This window comes from Vicugna pacos, chromosome 3, assembly GCF_048564905.1.
Source record: "Vicugna pacos chromosome 3, VicPac4, whole genome shotgun sequence".
Lineage (NCBI taxonomy): Eukaryota > Metazoa > Chordata > Mammalia > Artiodactyla > Camelidae > Vicugna > Vicugna pacos.
The window spans coordinates 65,162,384-65,182,416 of NC_132989.1; the positions used below are offsets into that span (position 1 = coordinate 65,162,384).

General features: G+C 36.0%; 1 protein-coding gene across 4 annotated transcripts in view; it reads right to left on the reverse strand.

The window, feature by feature from the left end:
* XRCC4 (X-ray repair cross complementing 4) overlaps window positions 1-20,033 on the reverse strand; it is a 314,282-nt gene that overhangs the window by 77,545 nt on the left and 216,704 nt on the right. For 2 of the 4 annotated variants that reach the window (XM_006197628.4, XM_031674309.2), the window contains exon 8: window positions 5,199-5,846. The exons of the other annotated variants lie outside the window; for them this stretch is intronic. In XM_006197628.4, coding sequence (XP_006197690.1) covers window positions 5,735-5,846 — 112 coding nt within the window. In that variant the 3' untranslated portion in view covers window positions 5,199-5,734. Of the gene's footprint in view, window positions 1-5,198; window positions 5,847-20,033 lie in introns of those variants that run through there. 4 annotated transcript variants of the gene reach the window in all.

The window sequence follows — 20,033 nt, forward strand, 5'->3', positions numbered from 1 at the left end:
TATTTTCTGGTTGTTTTAAAGAATCGTTCCACTAACAAACCTCAGAAAAGGGAGCAGTGGTTTTTAAGGATATGCATGTACAGGAACTGGCTCTGAACTACTTAAGGACCCGAGGCTACTGCGGGCACTGGCTACTTCCCCATCAGTCTCAAGGGTTGCAGAGCACCTGCTGTGTATTCACACAGGGGCATGTGAAGCATATAGGAGCAGTGCTTCCAGGCCTCTCTTGACCAATGAGAAAGAGAAACCTGTGGATAAACGCTTTTTGCCCCGTATGTATAGTTCTGAGATACCTTTTACAAGATGCCTCAGAAGATCTTGGTGGGGTGGGGCATAGGCATTTGTGCAATAGTTTTTCCTTCTTTCCTTTTTTATGCATCTGGTCTCGTACTCCTGCTCTCCTGGATGACACTTCCCAAATAAACTGCCTGTGTGCAAGCCCTTGTCCAAGGCTTGGCTTTCAGGAGAGAAAGGTAAGATTCCTAAAAGTGTTTTATATGAGCAGGTTCCATAAAAATTATCTAATCTCCCTTCATTTATTTGACTGGTTGTGTTACACCTAGGATAGTAATTAAGTTGGAGACAATCTCTAAACCAAAAGTAAGTGGTTCAGGACTAGCCTATATTCCATTTACTGAAACGGTGGGCACCAAAATCGCTCCTGCCCTTAACGGGATCATTCACTATCAAGATGGGTGTGGGCTCTAATCTCTCCCTCTTTTTTCTAAAGAACCAAGTGACTCTAGAGGGACAAAGAGACCTCACTCAGAAAGTGTAGTTCTCAGTGAGATTGTGAGATGAGAGTTTTGGATGAATGACCTCCAAAAGAGAAGAAAAACCAACATATGAAAAGTAAAATTCATATTCAATTTTACTTAAATAGAGGAGAGGAAAATCGGAAAGCAAGAATAATAGTTGGTAATGAGACAATATGTGAGACAATATGTGGATGTTTGAAAGGGAGAAAATGAGTAGAAAGAGGCTGGAGAGTATTTCAGGTTGAGTAGGTAAGAAAGACTTGGGAGTCAGGACAGAAAATGGTAGATGGTCAGATATGAAGCAGCCATGAAATGCTTGCTGTCATGTATTTTTCAAGGTATCATTTTCCAGTTATTAAAATAGAGAAAATCATTTCAAGGTTGTGCACAGAACACTTGGAAATGAAATCTGCGCTCCTGAAAAGCATTTATTAGATGCTGTCAGATCAGCCGTGAAAATTTTTAATTCAGACAATAGTTACCCATGGATGCATGAATAGTTCTTTTGTGACTATATCATTCTCCCTTACAAAATGTGTTAACTACCTATTTTTAAAATATCCTGACTTATAGGTAAATTCATGAAGACTTTTATGAATTTAGATGTCAGCTAGTTAATTTCACTTTATTAAAAATGGATTCTACTTAAATAATTCAGAGTACAAGAATGAGAGAGACATGAAAGGATGAGGGTGGGCTTCTCCTCTGGGAAATATCAGCTAAGGATCCTACTGACTGGTCTTTCCCATTCCCAGATGTCCAGGAAGGGCCCCAGGACCTGAAGTTTTCTGGCAGCCCATATCTGCCCAAGGAGGTGCCAATTAGATCTGTGGAGTTCAATTCTTGCCATATCTTTATTATACAATTTAGCTTCATACCCCTGAGCACTCCTGGCCAACATTCCTCCTGAGATACCTTCTAACTTGTCTTCTCATTCCAATGATTCACAATTACCAATCTGGAAATTAACTCCATAAATTGACTCCCTGGACCCTCTGAATGCTCCTCAGATCTGGAAGACAGCTTCGTCCTCAGCTCACTCTCCCCAACCCCTACCAATTTCTCTTAACCTCCAGCGGGATCCTGTATCTTCTATGGATTCTCACCGACAACCTTCTTCCCTTTAAGCCATTTATCCTACTACTCCTTGATATCATAGTTCATTATATAGTGGTTTCGAGCCCCAGTCTCAATCCCACTCTAATGTACTCCACTCTTTGAGAGCAGACACCATATTTCCCTTACTAGAATATAAACTCCACAGCAACAGAGCACTTGTATTATTCACTGCCTCATTTAGTGCCCAGAACAGAGACTGACACAAATGCTCAACAAATATCTGGTAAATGGATGGATTTAGCCTTAAATTCGTCACATGGCCCAGTTCTGTATTTTGTGTATAACTAATCCTTTATAAAATTTGTTGAATCAAACTTACCTAGTAAAGAGCTGCTTGGCTCCAAAACATGGGATCTAGTATTTTATAAATGTGAATTATGCGCTACCAAGAAAAACTTTTCTAAAGTAATTTCCTGACCTTTTAAAACTACATAATAAAGACATTTCCTGAGATGGGATTTTTTTTTCCTCTCATGAACTTCCCTAATGAGGCCTGAGCCATACCATCTGATGCCAGGCCAATAACTATAAATCTTAAGCTGAAAAAATTCTCTGAAATGCAATCACCTTGTTTTAGAAGTAAGGGGACCAAGACTAAAAAAGCCATGCTGCATTATAACTCAATTCTTGTGCCTTCCATTTCAGTGTCATCCACAACAACCTATTTTGATGTATAGACAATGGAAAAATATTAGAAAAAATCACGGCATGGAATGAGAGTCTGGACCTCTAAACCAAATCAACAGCTCTCTATTCATGGAGGACAAGAACAATAAAAGCATCCCTTCAATTTCTGCACACTAGATATAAGAGAGGAAACCGTGATTATGGGCTTATCATGCTCTGTTCTAACCAATTGGATCAATCTGACACACAGCTATGGTTGAAAAGATCCACTGCCCTGAAAAAATGCAATACAGTTGACCCGTGAACAATGTGGGGGTTAAGGGTGCTGACCTTCTGAGTAGTTGAAAATCTGAGTATAATTTATCTTCAGCCCTCCATATCTGCAGTTCTGCATTTGAAGATTTAAGCAACTGCAGATCATCAAGTACTATAGTGTTTACTATTGAAAAAAATTCATGTATAAGTGGACCTGAGCAGTTCAAACCCACATTGTTCAACGGTCCGCTGTATCATGACCTTTACAGATTCTATTCTTACGATTACTTAGGAAACACTTTCTGTACATCCCCCCTCTCACCACTAGAGAGTTAACAGTCAGAATTATGTTTTCTTCTTCTTCTCTTTCACTTAAAAGATTATACATATATACACACATACACATATATAAAATATACACATACATACATACATTTATACACTCACAGATGTATACCAATTTTGGTTAGTCATTTGTGGTCTATTCAGGTGAGATAGCGTTATTTTGAGATTCTGGTACTTTATGTACAAAGTCCCATTGGAAAGATCCAAGGTAAATCTTGGATTCTATAACTTCATTACTGCAGTGAATTTCCATGTGACAGAGTAGAATTTTATAATTATATTTCACATATTTATATCTACATCTAATGAAAAATTTTCCTCCTAAATGGAAGCCACTATAGGAATAAAAATACAGTAAAATTTCTATTTAAAATATTTCATTGTTCCCTTGACTTAGTAAAATCCTATTTCTGATATAAACAATAATGTATAATTTCTTTTTCATTCTCTCTGTAGTCAAGCCTGGGGCATACATATATGTATATTTTTTCATAATTAATCACAAAAACTACTTGAACTTTCTGAACAATTATTTCTTTGAATCAAATCACCCAGATAAATTTTAATCTTTTAATGAGTTTGTTTTCAAAATAATCTAGTAACTTAAAGAAAGCAGCTCACTTGTGTGCCTACTATGCGACAGACATGCATTTATTCCTTCAACAAACACATACTCAGCCTCTATCAATCCAGCCGTGTCCTAGGTACTGGGAAATAGAGAGCGCAGATGGCCATGCCTCTGCTATGATGGGGCTTCCTTTCCACAGGGAGACACAGAGACGGAAGTGGGGTGGGGAGAGGGGAGGGTGGAGAGAGAGGAGAAGAGGGAAGAGGAGGGAAGGGAAAGGAAGGAAAGAGAGGTGAGAAAAAATAATTTCACACTGTGATATGGAGAGAAAAAAAAATTCCAGTGGGATAGAGTGACTGGGAGAGTGCACGTCTTTTTTAAAGGGTATTTCAAAGGAAGGGTGTTTCACCTCTGACGAGGTGACAGTTGATTCTAGATTTGAAAGATGAGAAGAAACCAACTGTATGAAGATGAACATTCTAGGCAGTGGGACCAACAGTACAATGGTTCTGAGATCTGGCTTACTAAAGGGGCAGTCAGGGGCAAGACAAGTAAAGAGAAAGGACCAGGAAATCAGGGAAAAGAAAGGCAGAGATCAGATCATAACAGACCTTGAAGGCTGTGGTAAGTAGTGTAGACTTTATTCAAAGGGCAATGGAATATTACTGGAGGATTTTAATCCTGGTGGTGAAATAATCTTATCTAAGACTTTAAAGCTCAGTTTGTCTAGGTTGTAGAGGAGCAGAAGATTAGCAGGGAGACTAGTCAGGAGGCAGATGCAAGAGACAGAAAAAGAGATGTAGAGTCAAGTTGTATTTTGCAGGTAGAAACAGGATGTAGGAGAGAGAAGCACCAGGGAGGATTCCTGGATTTTTGCTTGAAGCAAATAAGTAAGTGGTAGTGCAATTTGCTGAATGTGGAAGACTGGGAAAGAAAGAGAACTGTCCTAATTTTGGAGATCTTAGCATATAGATGGTATTTAAAACCACAGGTAAGTTAAGGAGACAATGTAGGTAATGAAAAGAAAAGGTTAACGATTAAGCCCAGGGCACTCAAACATTTAATGGTTTGACAAGGAGGATTCAGCCAAGAAGTCTGAAAAATAAGTGGCCAGAAAGAAAGAGGAATATCAACAGCATATGTTATTGCAAAACAAGTGATGAAAATGTTTACTGAGGGGAAGTGACTGACTATGTCAAATGTTTTGCTAAGAGGCTTACTAAGATAAAGACTGAGAATGGACCAACTATTGGATTTAGCAACATGGTGGTAATTGTTCCACCACAGAGGGAATGGATGTTCAACTGGAGAGAAGCGAATAAGAGGTCAGGAAGCAGAAACAGTGAATATTTTTTAAAAATTGGGGATAGATAAGTGAACACAACAAGGTCCTTGTCTTCAAAGAAGGCCCTTGTATGTGTAAGATAAATCTTTCATCAACAATCTCGGAAAAACATGCTTTGGTAAAAAAGGGGATAACATATACGTTAATACATACTTTATAAAGACCTGTTACTATAGAAAAGGAAAAAAGTTAAACTATTTTATTAAGAACACAAAATCTTCAATGCATCAAAAATTTTATCATCAGATTTTCAGGTTGTTTGTATACAAACTAAAAATAGATTTTATACATCATGCCACAAATTAAAATGCTCCAGTATCATTGTTCAGAATATGACTACTCAAAAAAGAACTCACAGACATTTTATTTGTCCTATTTCCAAAATCTTCCTAGACAGGACATTAGACAGCAACCACATACATAATACATGGGGACTGAATAAGGTAAATGTGAACTTTGCAACAAAAAGTCTGAGATTTTATGTAATTATAGGCAAGCTGAATGAATAGTTTAGAATAATGTACCATTGTCATCAAATCATATCTTCACATGCATGTGTAATCCATTTTGCACAATGATTTCAACTCAGTGTGTATGTAATTAAATTGTAAGGTGCAGCAATAGCTGCTTCTCCGTTGAAATTTTGCTTTTCCAGTTTAAGGAAATGAATAGAAAACATAGTCTGGTGAACATCAAAGTATTTTTTTTTTGAGACACTCAAATCTCATCAAAGAGGTCTCCTGGACTACTGTTTCTTAGAGTTTCTAAAGACATGTTTTCAGCTGGGCTGTGATCCTTTTTCATCATCTCAGGTAGTAGAGGATCAAGCCTAGAGTAAAAAGAAAAATCAAGATAATTTTACTTTGCAAACTACATATAGAGTAGAAGAAAATTAAGAAATACATAAGTGAAATAAAAGTTAAGCCCTGTTTCAAAACTGCTGTATTAACATAAAGAGAGATGAAAGGAATTTAATTTTTTTAACTGCTTTGGAATTAATCTGCCTCTATTTCGAGCCAATGAAAATTCAAGGGCCTACACCAATATTCATAATTCAGGTCAAGAAATAAAATATCCTGTGTGTTGTAAGTATTTTTATGTCAAGATATAGAAGGTTTCTCAAGCCATTTCTTTAATACTTCCATCACAATTTACATTTTCCTTCACCTCCCTTAAATCCTAATATGCATGTTAATCTCAACTGCAGAAAGTTCTGAACACACAAAGTTTTCTGAGTGGTCATTTGATTGTAAGTGTGTACATAACTAATAATGACTTCACATTTTAGCAGCTGTTGAGGAAATGCTGTTGGTTCATTCATTTACTGAATCTACATATCTTCATTTAGTAGCTGTATTTATTCAGTTTCAGTACTGTAGTTACTACATCAATGGACTGACCTCTATATTTATGTAAATGTTCTCTTTGAGTCCTGGGATGAAAGGCATGATGACTGACTGTTAACTGGTCTTACAAGTGGTGGGCTGGAGGGTAGCAGAGCTCAACCAGGAGAGCTTAGGAGTGTATGTTTATACCCTTATATAAACCTTGTCTGAATCCACCCAGTAATACTCAGGAAAATCCCCGTATTTCCAACTATAAAGGCAGGAATATCGTAGCAGCTTGGTATAGCTGAAAAAGAACAGGACTAGAGCAAGACACACAGATTTGAATCCAGGTCTATTTCTCACTAGCTATGTGACTTTAGGCAAGTCATCTAGCCTAACTGGACTTCTGTTCTCTCACCTGCAAAACAGAGATAATAATTCTGCCTCAGAGGCAGTCTGAAGATTAGGTGAGATGTTGTAAATGAAAATGCTTGTAAATCCCCACAAAACATTTAGAAACTATTATTATTAGCTCCTAATATTGCATAAGCTACAAAATAATTCTTGCTAATAGCTTCTTTAATTTAAAAGAATAACGAATTAAAATGCCCAAGTGTTCAGCATGTTTATATTTTAAGTGTTCTAAAAAGAAAGCTTGCACCCATATTTAGTTGCACATATTATTAAAAATGAATCCACCACAGGGTCCTCCTTGGCTTCATGACTGCACACAATTAACCACGGCTGGCTTCCACTAGACCTGGGACGTGTTCTGTCTTATCCCCACGCAAGCTGAGTTCAGACAACATAACCCTCACAGGAATGCCGAGATACTAGGCATTAATGCGTTGTCAAGATGACAAGTACTACCCTCTGGGAGTTTCAGTGTTAAAATTAACAATAAATACTGACATAATTGCCGTGACATGTAATTAAATATCTAAAAATATATTCCACATAAGGAGAAAATGATACAGAACAGAATAAAAGTATAATCACTACATGTGTAAGTCCTCAATGTCAACTCAAAACACATTAGACATTTTTCTCTATCCCTAAATGTCTTAAGAGTTGCTTTTTATCCTCCTAGCAAAACAGAGAATTGAATTATTTCAATTAAAAAGTCAGGCGTGGGGAAACCTCTAATTTTGTTCACAGTCTAGACATTGTACAACCAGAACGCAGAGATCTACCAATCCAGTTTTTAAAAAAATCAGCATAGGACAAAAGGATCACTCTGAAGAGTCAAGTCTGAAGGAAATAGATCCCTGGTGCTCCATGTATGTTTCCCATCTCTTTCTAAGGTCAAGAGGAACCTAAGAAATAGCTTTTGACTCTTCAGTTCTCTGTGCCTACTACATAATAGGTGCTCAGTGAAAGCTGTTCAGTGAATGGAGATCACTGTTCTACAGCTTTCATATTCATGGTAAGTTAGAAGAGTAAATTCAGAACTCTTCCCACAATCAAAAAGCTAGTCTAAGTATTTTTATAAGTAATATATGTTTATTGTAAGACTTTATAAAAATTCTGAAAAGCATGAAGAAAATTAAAACATCCATCATCCTATTTTGTATTATTTGTATTTACAAATGTTTTTTCTTTACAAATATGGGATCATTCTATATATATGTATATATGTATGCATATACATGGAACTTTGCAGCTTGATGTTTTTACCCTATATTCGTGATGTCTTTGAATGTTGAAAAATATAGATTTCATTCAGCATTAATTTTAATTTGTTCATACTAACCATTAATCCACTGATGAATATTTGGGTTAGTTCTATTTTAAAATCCATTATTAACAACACAACAAATATTATCCTTATACATGTATTTTAGCATATTTATCACATCATTTTCCCATGAACATGCTTATTCCAAGAATTCATGCTTAGGTGAAATTCAAAACCAAATAACTCAGAGAACTTGTATCTAAAGTCTTAGTAAAAAGTGAGCTAAACAAGTAATTTGAAACTTAGAACTTGGGAGTTCCTTTCTTTCTAATTAAATTTTAACCATTAGTTACTATGGTCCATTTTAAATTCTAAATCTTCCATGAAGACTTTTTTTTTTTACTTTCTACATTCAGGCTGATTTTTATTTTTTCTAATCACTCAAAGTACCTAACATCTGCATCCAGTATTTCAATATATAGTTTAATTCATTTAATATTTTACTATGATTAGCTCACTGTGTTAGGAAAATATAACAAATTTGATAAAAGTAACACAGGATTCCTGCCCTCAGGAAGCTTTCAGTTAAACTTTTTACTCTCTCTATTTTTTTTTCAAAGACTTTTTTCATCCTAAATACTTTAAAAGTAGCTTGAAGGCAAGGACTATGTGATATAATTTGTTGACAAACAGTGATTTATTCCTTCAGGAATTCTATAAACATATCAATTTAGGATTCAAGTAGACTTTTCAGACAGTTTTTATGGATAACATGATTCACAGGAAGAATTCTGAATTCAAGGTTAGGAGATTTTTATTTATGCTTCCCCATATTAAGATTTTGGTCAGGTGGCTGCACTTTTCTGGATCTGTTTTTTAACGTAAGTTGTGGAAAGTTAGGATTACTACAAATGGTCTTGGAGTTCTTTCAGTCTCTGAATTCTAAGACATTTTTGCTCAAATAGTTGAGTATAGACTACTTTGCAAAACACAGATTCTCAACAAATATCTGTGGAATAAATGAAAAATGTGAATTAAAAAGGAAAGATTAATGACAGAAGAAGAAACTATCTTTGCAGAGTTAAAGGTTAACATATAAGGATTTTTCAAATAAAGTGAATCAATGAAACTTCTCCAAATGATGACAGCCTTACTAAAAATGGCTTAGGTTCTTAATACTATAGTTACAGAGAGTTCTATGTTTTATTACTTGACTTCACATTGCATTAAAACACACATACATTGTAACATGAATCAAAGTGCAATACTACCATCTAATTAACAATAAATCGTGTAGATCAAAAGTCAGATTTGTCAAAAGAAGTATCTCATCCTGGGAAAGCTTCTCTGAAATGTTAGAATGAATGACTGACTTCTCTTTTACCTTTCTGGGAGTTAAATTACCAACATTTAAAAAAATCATGTATCCAGTTATTGGCTCATTTTGTAAAGACATTTTCTCAGCCAAGTTTAATATTGGTATTACCATGACTAGAATATCAATCTTTTTTTTTTTACATTTTTTATTGATTCATATAGAATATCAATCTTATTCAAATGAGAAGCATTAGTATTGTTTGGAATTAATTACTTGCATTTTGTAACATATTCTGAGAATATTCCTGAAACAGCAAGGTGCCAGTGTGAGCAAACTGAGAGATCCAGAAAAATGTGTAATGACTGATGGCACTGTGACACTTGAAAAATCATTCTTATTTGAGTATGACACAAACAGTGGTTCTGAAGTCAAAAACCAAAAGTCAATTTGTATGTGGCTTAATTATATCTCTACCTTCACAATACACATAGGATTCAATTCCAGTTGAATTAAACATTTAAACGAGAAAAGGCAAGAATTGAAAGCATTTAGAAGAAAATAAAGGAGCATATCTTTAGGATACAGATGTTCTTTTTTAAGGCAGACAGTGAAACCATAAAGGTAAAGATTGATAAATTCAATCATTTTAGAAGCAACAGAAGTAAGTAGTATTGTTCATCAAAAGATACCTTGAAGAGAGTGAAAAGACAAGTCACAAACTAGGAGGAAATACTGCAACATATGCTACTAACAAAGGATTATTATCCAAAGAATTCCTACAAACAATTAAAAAAAACCTAACATACTTAAAATATATATAGCAAAGAAAATAGGAACGTCCAAGAAGAGGGAACAGCAGGGGCAAGTAAGCATACGATAATAAACTCAACTTCAACAGTAACCAAGAAGTGCAAATGAAAACCAGTATGAAACATTTTATACCAGATTAGCAAAAATGAAAATGTCCAACAACAGCAAAAATCACAGAGAACATGAAATAACAGGATAAATTACTGCTGGCTGGAGTGTAAACATTTGAAACCACTTTGGATAACAATTTGAAAACAACTGCTCAGGTGTGTAAGAATTCCTCTCCTAGGTACATACTCTGGAAAACATTTGCATATGTGTGTCAGGAGATACATGCACAAATGCTCATAGGTGGATTATTTATAATAGTGAAAAACTGAAAATTACTCAATGTCTCCACAGGAAAATGGGCAAGTCAGAATTTTCATACAATTAGTTATGATATGTCTACACCTATGCATAAATCTCAAACATAATGTTGAGCAAAAAAGCAAGGTACAAAATAATACCTACAATATGATTCTATTTACACAAAGTCAAAAACATGCAAAACTATGCAATATTACTCTTTGAACACTGGTGTGTGTGTGCGTGTGTGTGTGTGCGTCTGTGTATGTGCATAATTGTTCTGGATTTTGTTTGCTCTTCAGTGACAACACTCTCAGAGTTCTGAGTCTTATAACTCTGGCTATTGTGAAGATGATGACACAGAAGGGGCAGTGCTATGCATAAAGGGTTCCATGTAGACATAATGAGTAAGTCTGAAGTGACTGCAGGATACCTAAATGGAGACAGATGCTGAGTTTGTAAACGCTTCTATAGATGCAGACCACAAGAGAGATGATTGGACTACATGTACAGAGACGGCCGTCACTGCCCTATCACTGGCCACTAAAGGCAAATGAGTTGAAGAGATCACCCAGAGAGAGTCTACCAGAGGGAAAACATTTAGTATAGAGTCCTGGGAAATACTAAAACTGCAGGGGCAGATGGCGAGTGAAAGAAATGAGTAAGAGGAGGTTGAAATAGAATGATTCAAGAGATATGGGGAGAACCAGGGAAAAGAGTTGTTGCAGAAGTCAAGAACCAAGTTTATTTTGCGTGCCCACAGCTTGTGCTATTCCCATCTGCCATCCAAATGCTGGCTTTCTATGTATCTTTGACCGCTTGAATCTGTAAACACATGTTAGGTAAATTATTTTCACCCACTGTGAATTATCTGGAGTTGAGAAGAATAACCTGGAAGGATGCTGCTATGCTTGTGATTCATCATAGACAGGAAGAACAGGCACTGTTTTGTTTTGGAAAGAAGAAAGTCTTAATCTCTTGGACTGCAGCGGTCAGAGAAAAATCTAGCAAAAAGGCCAACTAGTCAACTCCCGTCTGGCCACCAAAGCAGAGCATTCTTAAGCAGCTGTTTCTCTCACGTTTTGATAAAAAGAGAGAGAGAGAAACAGAAAGAGATCTTTGTTTTACTACCAACTTCCCTGGCATCTACCCATCTCATCTGACTCTCCCCTGGGATGGAGGTAAAGATCAGATGTGAGGCAAGGGATGAAGATGAGAGATGAGGTAAGGGCAATGTATTAGGAGAGAAACAGACCGAGCATTGGCTGGAACATACATTATTCGGTAATAATAAAAGCCAAATATCTAATGGTTTGTTTTTTAGGATGTAATAAATCAAACCTTCATCAAAATGACCACAAAAAGCAGCCAAGTCAAAGTATGAGGTCTTTGCTACTATTTAACAAGAAGGCAACTATCGTACTGGCCTTAACAGAGTTAACATTATGGAATAAACTCAATTAGAGAAACATCTCTTAAATGGAATACTTGTAAGTAATAGGCTTAAAGATTTGATATCACCAATACCACCGTATTTTCAAATTAAATTTTAGTATTTTAAAAACTATTTGAACTTAAAATAAATGGGAAAATAGCTACACATTTCTAGTTGACCTTATAAAAACCAAAAGCGTCTCCTAAATAAATTAACAGACTGAAATCATCAGGATTCAGTAAGACAAATGCTAAACATTGTCTGGAATTCAATAAGCCTAGACAGCATTTCACTGGCCTGAGAAAATGAAGAGAAGCTGAAACTTTCTTTCTGGTAGCCAAAATGGCAAATAAAAGAAATTGTGTTAGTTATCATCCATTAATTTCCTAAATATTTTTTTCTAATGAATATTCCTTTGCTGTTTAACTTTACCAAGAATACTAAGAAAATAGAAATATGCTTTTGAAATAAGTAATTTTGAATGAAGCAAAGAGAATTATGAAGAATACACAATGCTAAGATGTACTTATATGCTTTATAGGTCTGGGGAAAGAATAATTATAAATTTTCCCTTTAAAATTTTCATGTGGTGGATTTGAAAATAAGATTCTCTAGTTCTATATAATTGAAGATTTAAAGTCACAACCATTAAGGTAAATATGTCCATAATCCACAAGGATGTCAAAACTTACATAGGAATTTCATAATAATAAATTGGAAGACTTCTGTCATTCTTATCCTAAGATAAACAACATTATTTTGGTATTTCATTTGGTGAGCAATATCAAAATCCTTACGTATTTCAAAAAATCAATACCTGAAAAAGCCTATATTAAACTTTCTGCATACTTTGCAAGTTTTGAAGTAGTATAGATGACATTTGCTACTGCCAATCTGCCTTTTATGAAAGTAGAAAACTGTCATCTGAATAGGAAATGATTCTTCACAACAGGTCATTGCTTTTTGCTGCCTGGTGTGCTACAAGTGAAGCCTCTCTCACCAGACTAGAAGCTTCTCAAGTAGAACAGCTCTGCTTTATTTGACCTGACTCATAAATGTTCCAGTAACTGCATGTACTAATTAATGAACAAATGCTTGAATAAAAGAGGCAGCCTGTATTGACAGGAGGGCTCAGTAACGTTAAGCAACCTGCCCAAAGCCACACAGCCAGTAAACATGGATATGAACAGGCAGACAAGTTAAAATGGAGCCAGGATAGGAACCTAGGCTTCCCTCACTCTAAAATCCATATCCTTAGGGCTGCATCAGTGTATGGGGTCACGAATTCTTATTTCTATTCCAGATGAAGACAGCTTGGTATTGTGCAGTGTGTCTCAAAAAGAAGTTCCATAGGACACTCTAAAAAATAAAATCTGTGGTCTTAAATATATGGAAAATATTTATTTTTCACCATTAAGTCCTCTAAGTCTTTCATGTGCATATTGCACATTTAGAGCTATGAAAGTTCTTCCATAAATGTGTTAAGTAAGTTATTAGGTAAAATAAAAGCAAGGTACAAAAGAGTTGTGTAGAAAATCAGGGTGACACACACATTTACAGGTGTATGTGTGTGTTTATACGTATATGGACTATCAGAATATCTCTGGAAGGATTCACAAGAAACTAGCAGTGGCCGACCCTGGAGAGAGGAACTTGGGCAGAAGGACAGGGGTACTTTTTGCTGGATATTCTCTTAAACTGTTGAGATTTAAAAAAAGAAAAAATTATATATAGATTATATCTTTTTACAGTGTTTTAGGGAAAAAAAGTAGTTTGTTTAATCTGGGTTTTACAAATGAATTTGACAGCCACAGCCTCTTTTCTCACTATCTCTCAACTACTAATATCCCAAGAAACTAGTGTTTCTGGAACAGCTGGCATTAGTTGCTTCCCTGTGAATATATCTTAGAGCCTGAACCCCGAAACGTAGTGTTCTAGTGAAGCAAAATAAAAACACCTAAGAGGAAGACAGAATTCTGTGTCTGGCTCCCAAAAGAAATGGAGAAAACATGGGCAGACAAGAATACCCAGCCATGGAGGTTAGTGACTTCTAATGAAACAGGGACCAGGAGTGATCGTTTCACCACAATGTGGAACCAGCTGTTGCAGTTTCCTGCTGCTGCTGTAACAAATTACCATAACATACTGGCTTAAAACAACACAAATTCATTATCTCACAGTTCTGGAGGTCGGCAATCTGACCCACATCTCACTGGGCTAAAAGGAAGGTGTTGGCAGAGCTCCGTTCCTCTCTGGAAGCTCTAGCGGAGAATCTGTTCCAGCTTCCAGAGGCTCCTCCCTTCCTCCATCTTCAAAGCCAGCAACGGCAGGTGGACTCCTTCTCACATCACTGCATCTGACCCTGCCTCCTCTGACACATCTCCTTCTCTGACACTCCTTCTGCCTCTCTCTTCCTTAAGAGCCTTTATTTTACATTCAACCTACCTGGATAATCCAGGATAATTTATCTACTTTTAATGTCAGGTGATTAGCAGCCTTAATCCATCTGCAACCTTAATTTCCTTTTGCCATGTGCTCTTAACATAGTTTCAGATTCCGGGAATTAAGATGTTGATGTATTCTTTTTTTCTTTTCTTTTCTTTTCTTTTTCTTTTTTTTTTTTTTTGCAGTGGGGGGCTCACATTATTCTGCCACCATTCCAGCTTTAACTTGGTCAGGGCTCAACTGTTATTCTAACCTATCAGCTTAAATGTGTTTCAGGATCACTTAATAGAGAAACAGGTTGAGAAAGAGCAGGACACACAAGGCCCAGGGCTAAAAGAAACCCTCAAGCTGGCTGGCGGGGGCCTCTTCAAGTTCTGTGCAATATGACCTGAAGCTCATAAGAACCCACCTTAGGGCTTCTTATCTATGGATGAACTGAACCAGAATCACTGAGATAGGCTGACAACCACATCATCCATCACTTAGTCATCCACTATTCACAGAGTGCTTACTGTGGGTCAGAGATTGTGTGAGATGCTTAGGATACGAGGGAAACAAACATCCAAACCAGAAGTAACACTGAGGGGTAAGCTCCCAGAACAGATACAGCAGCCCTTGTCTGGGGGATAACACAACAGGAGCTGTCTTTCACTGTGGCAGCTCTCAACAGTAAGACAGTTAAAAAACCGCAGACAACACCACCCTCACGCATGTGTGACTTGTGCTGTCAGTCACACAGGGCCACAAGCTTAGAGGGGCCTCATCCCTGCTTTTAATGTTCTGCTGTCACTATCTTGAAATTATTCATAATTTTGAACAAAAGGGCTCTGCATGTCATTTTGTACCAGGCCTGCAAATTATTGCAGTCTGTCCTGACAACGTGCTTTGAATGACCTTTGTGCATCAGACTCAAACTGAATTTAACCAATTGCTCAGACTTATTCCGGACCAACAAACGGTGGGATTTTTTTTTTTTAAGCCAATTATGTCCTGATGTATAGACTCATTCTGTCCTACTCATAATCTAGTTTTGATCCTTAATTAGCCTAACCACCAGTAAACCTCCTTTATAACACTTAAGAACCACTTGCTTTTTCTCTTCAAGGAAATACTTGGTGAATTTTTTCACTGGTATTTTTTTTTAATGCCTGCAAAGAAGGATGTATCTTTTGGCAAATAAATACCCCACTTTGTTACGCTTCTCCTCCTCCCTTGCCTTCTCTCTCTTCTTAAAGCTCCATTGTCTTTTGTTTTACAGTTAGAGAATGCAATTTCTATTTTAATTAACAGATTTTCCCATCTTTCTAGTTCTTGCTAGTGGACTTGATTCTTAGTGTTCTCAAAATTACCTACTCTAATTAATTCCTTAGCTCACAAAGCAACAAGCCTGTCACCCGGGCCGTGGCCTATCTCCTTCCCGTTTGCTTTGTTGAGTATCAGTCTGCTCCAAATCCTGCCTGAATATTTTCCAAAGCTTTTCATGAAATGAGTGACTAAGAATGATTTGATAGCCAGACATTTTAAAGAAGAAAGACTATTTTGTAACATCACCAACATCATCATATAACTTTTAGATAAAATGAGTATCCCACAACCAATATATAAAATGAACAAACTCAAAACTCATTTCTTTGCAAGTCTACAAATTCATTGTGGTCTTATGGGTGAATATACAGAGAGGCTCCACTCAAATTCTGGGAAATGGTCTTTCTGTCTTAAAGAGACATGCTGCGAAGGGTTCAGAGCACTGCAAGAAGGCAGATGGAAACAATCTACAAAAATCTGTAGCTTTTGATTTTGAATTAAAAAGATTAAACTTTTCAGCTGACTTTAAAAATATAACTAAAGTGTAAAGTAAAACCAAGGGTATAGACAGGCAGAATATATATATATTTTTTTAAAAAACAAACCACTATACCTCACAACTGGCTGCAATTCACCATGAGATAAAGTGGTACAAGCCATGGGGGACTCTGTCCATATGCTTAGAATGTCTGGCTGAAGACCAATCTAACCTTTTTGCCCTGGAAAAGCTTATTACATGTATGGTATTATGATGCCAATAAAAGTTCAAATGTCACTACTAAACTTCAATCAAATCCACACAGAAAGCAGTTGACTACAGTTGTGGGTTAACTATATTTACCATATACATTACCATATTAACTGCACCATAAACATTTTCTGATTGTGATATCTTTATGATTATATAAATTGCCAATTTTTTTACCAGATTTTTCACTAAACTGTCATGTATTTTGAAGAGGCAGAGTGTCACATATGGTTCCATTAGTGTCTTAACTGGTACAGTTTGGTCTAATTTCTTTAAATGTCCCACCACTGCAATCAATGCCTTAAAAATATAAAAGTAGTATTATTTCATCATAAGTATCCAAAATTCATAGCAGAGGAAGCTTTTACATGGCATTCAGAAATATCATTAACAAATGTAATGAAATCAATGTTTCATAAAGGCATTGGTGTGACTTGCCAAAATGCAGGAACTGGCTGTAGCATTTAATTATTAAGGCTTGAACAAACTCAGTAAATAATCAGTTAACAATTTAAATAACCATTGTTACCTAACTGATCTTATTTTGCTACTATAAAAAAGCTATATATCTTAGCTTTAATCATCTGCCATCTTAACTATACAATTATTAACTTTTCTCCTTGCCTTTTATTGCTTTCTCCTTCAGCCCATTTTCCAACTGCTACAAATGAATTATCTTTCTACAACACAAGTCTGATTATTACTTTGTACTCCTACAAGGTTATAATGGAAAATCTCTTGATATAGCAAAAGAAGAAAAAGTTACTGCATAATTTCTAGCTTATTGCCTGTCTTTCTGGCTCTAACTATCCAATGCTCTTCCATACCAAATTTCTCATCTACCACACATGTCACTCTGGCTTGATTGCCATACTTCTCCATATAGTTCCCTCAGTTTGAGGACTCTTTCTCCTACCTTCTTACTTAGCAGGCTCCTACTCATTAAAAGCCAAGTTCAGATGTCACTGCTTCTGGGAAATGTTCCATATACTCCTAGGCAGAGGAATTAATTATCTCCTGTGCTCCCATAGTACATCTTAAATCAAGTAGGTCTTTGTTCCTGTAACCACTGCTGTGTAACACACCACCATAAACTTAAGGGCGTAAACCAATGACAATTTTAGTATTTTCATACTTTCTGTAAATCAGGAATATGCACAGGGCACAGTGAGGATGGACTGATGTTGTGAATACTGGAAAACTGGGGCTGACACAATGGCTGGGAGCTGGAATCCTCTGAAAGCTCATTCACTCCTATCTGGTGCTTGGCTGGGAGCCCTGAAAGACTAGGACTGGCTCCTGGAGACTTCTGTGGCTTGGCTTCCTTGCAGCACGGCGGCCTAGGATAGTCAGACTTCTCACATGAAAGCATAAGACTGTAAGCATGAGGTGCCTTTTCCTGACTTAGCCTCTGCAAATCACATAGCATCACTTCTCCTGAATTCTCCTGAGTCAAAAGCCCACCCAGATTCAAGGGGAGGAGACACTGAAACCACCTCTCAGTGGAAGGAATATCAGCCATAAACTTTAATTCTGTACATGCTTGTCACATTGTAAGCAACTGGAGAACAGGGACTATGATTAGAATCACTGTTTATTTCAGAATTTGGCACAATTCCTAAAATAAAGAACTTTGTGTGTTGAAACTGACTAAGAAGTGTCTTGTTGAGGGTGTTTGCCTTTTTTTTTCTCTTCGAGTTGACTGTGAAAAAACTATAGCTCGTTTTACATATAATTTACACAGAATAAAAACCATTCCAGATCAGAAGGGCAACTATACATAGTTTTAGAAATGCCATCACGTGAAATACATAGTTCAGCAAGGAAATTTTAATTTCATTTTTTAAAATTAACATTAATGAATATAGCATGATAGTAGTCCAAATAGTCAAATATTGCTAAAAGAAGACTGGCTACTCCCCTCCACCAATTTTCCACAAAAACAAACAAAAAACTTGCTAGGATTTTTGTTCAGAATGTTGCTCAATCTACACATCGGTTTGTGAGAACTGACATTTTAACAATATTGAAATATCCACTCTGAGAACATGGTGTATCTTTCTTTTATGTGGGTCTTTAATTTCTACCATTTAAGTTTTGTAGTTAGTAGAGTAGAGGTTTTACACATTTTTCATTACCTTTTTAAACTAGATATTTGATGTTTTTATGCTGGTGTACATGACATCTTTTAAATTATATTTTCTAACTCTTGTTTCTAGTATATGGAAATACAATTGATTTTGTGCATATTGATTGCATGCTATGATCTTGCTAGATTCACTTGTTACTTGTAGCAGTTTCCTTGTAGTCTTTTGGATTTTTTGTGCACATAATCATCATTTGCAAATAAAAATAATTATAATTTACACTTTCCAATGTTTATGGATTTTCTTTTTTTTTCTTGCTTTTTTGAACTGGATAGGACCTCCAGTATAATAATGAATAAAAGTATTGGCAGTAGAGGAAATTTTCATTTCTGACAATTGCCAGCCACTAGTTAGATCACTTTCCTTTACGACATAACTTATATTACTTATTTGTCCAAGTAGTTTTGTATGTTTATGAGTGTATATGCTTATAAGTTCCCAGTAATACCATTAGTTTGGTTATACTCCACTTGACTGGAATGTTTGGGAAGAGAGACCTGTGGTTAAATGAATGGCATTTCAATTCTCATGGCTAAAAGCCTCATAGCAAGTGCTGGTCAATTTCTAAGTAAACACACACTCAGAACCCAACAACTGGAAGATCCTAGTCAGTTGGACTTTCTATTAACTTAAATTTCATTAAATTGTTGTTGCTGTTATTGTTACTGTCATTATTATTTAGGCTTTAGGAATATTAGTCAATTGAAACCTCTTCTGTCTGGCTATTGAGAAACAATAAGGAAAAATGAGAAGCAATCATACTTTCAAGTGAAAAACAGAAGTGAAATAAAACCTTCAGCTCCATACATTCTTTATTCTGAGAAGAAATGTGACCCCTGTTAGCAACAGGGAATTATCACCATCAATCTCACGATCAGTGACCAATGAAGAAGAAGAATCAGATTTCAAAAATCAGAAACCATAAACAGAAATTAAAATGTTAAACCAAGAAATTCTAACACTTGTTTGGAATTAGGAAAGCTGTCATCCATAAATTCACATGCAGCCCCAAAAGACAACCATGAAAATTGAATAGGTTATAAACATGCGTGGAAAATATTCAGCTAGATTCTACAGTCTGATCATAATTTCCCTTAAAAAAAAAAAATATATATATATATATATATATATATTCCCTTAATTATATATTTAAGGGACTCCCAAATCCCCTCAGAATGTCACTGGGCCTCTGTGGATGGATAAAGATAAATCTTTATTTTAAATTGCTGTCTATTATAGTGCATTCTTTTACTGCTTTATGTAAAAATAGACCCCTTCATCATACTGCAAAAGAAGAAAGATGTTTGATATTTTCTAGTCTACTACAGGACACTTTTCTACAGCTGAGAAATTTGGAAGTGATTAGAAGGAACATTTAAAAATCCCATTTGTAAGAATATTAAGTTTCCAGAAGTCAGGAACCACGGTTATCTTTGTATAGTTTAACCAGGTAC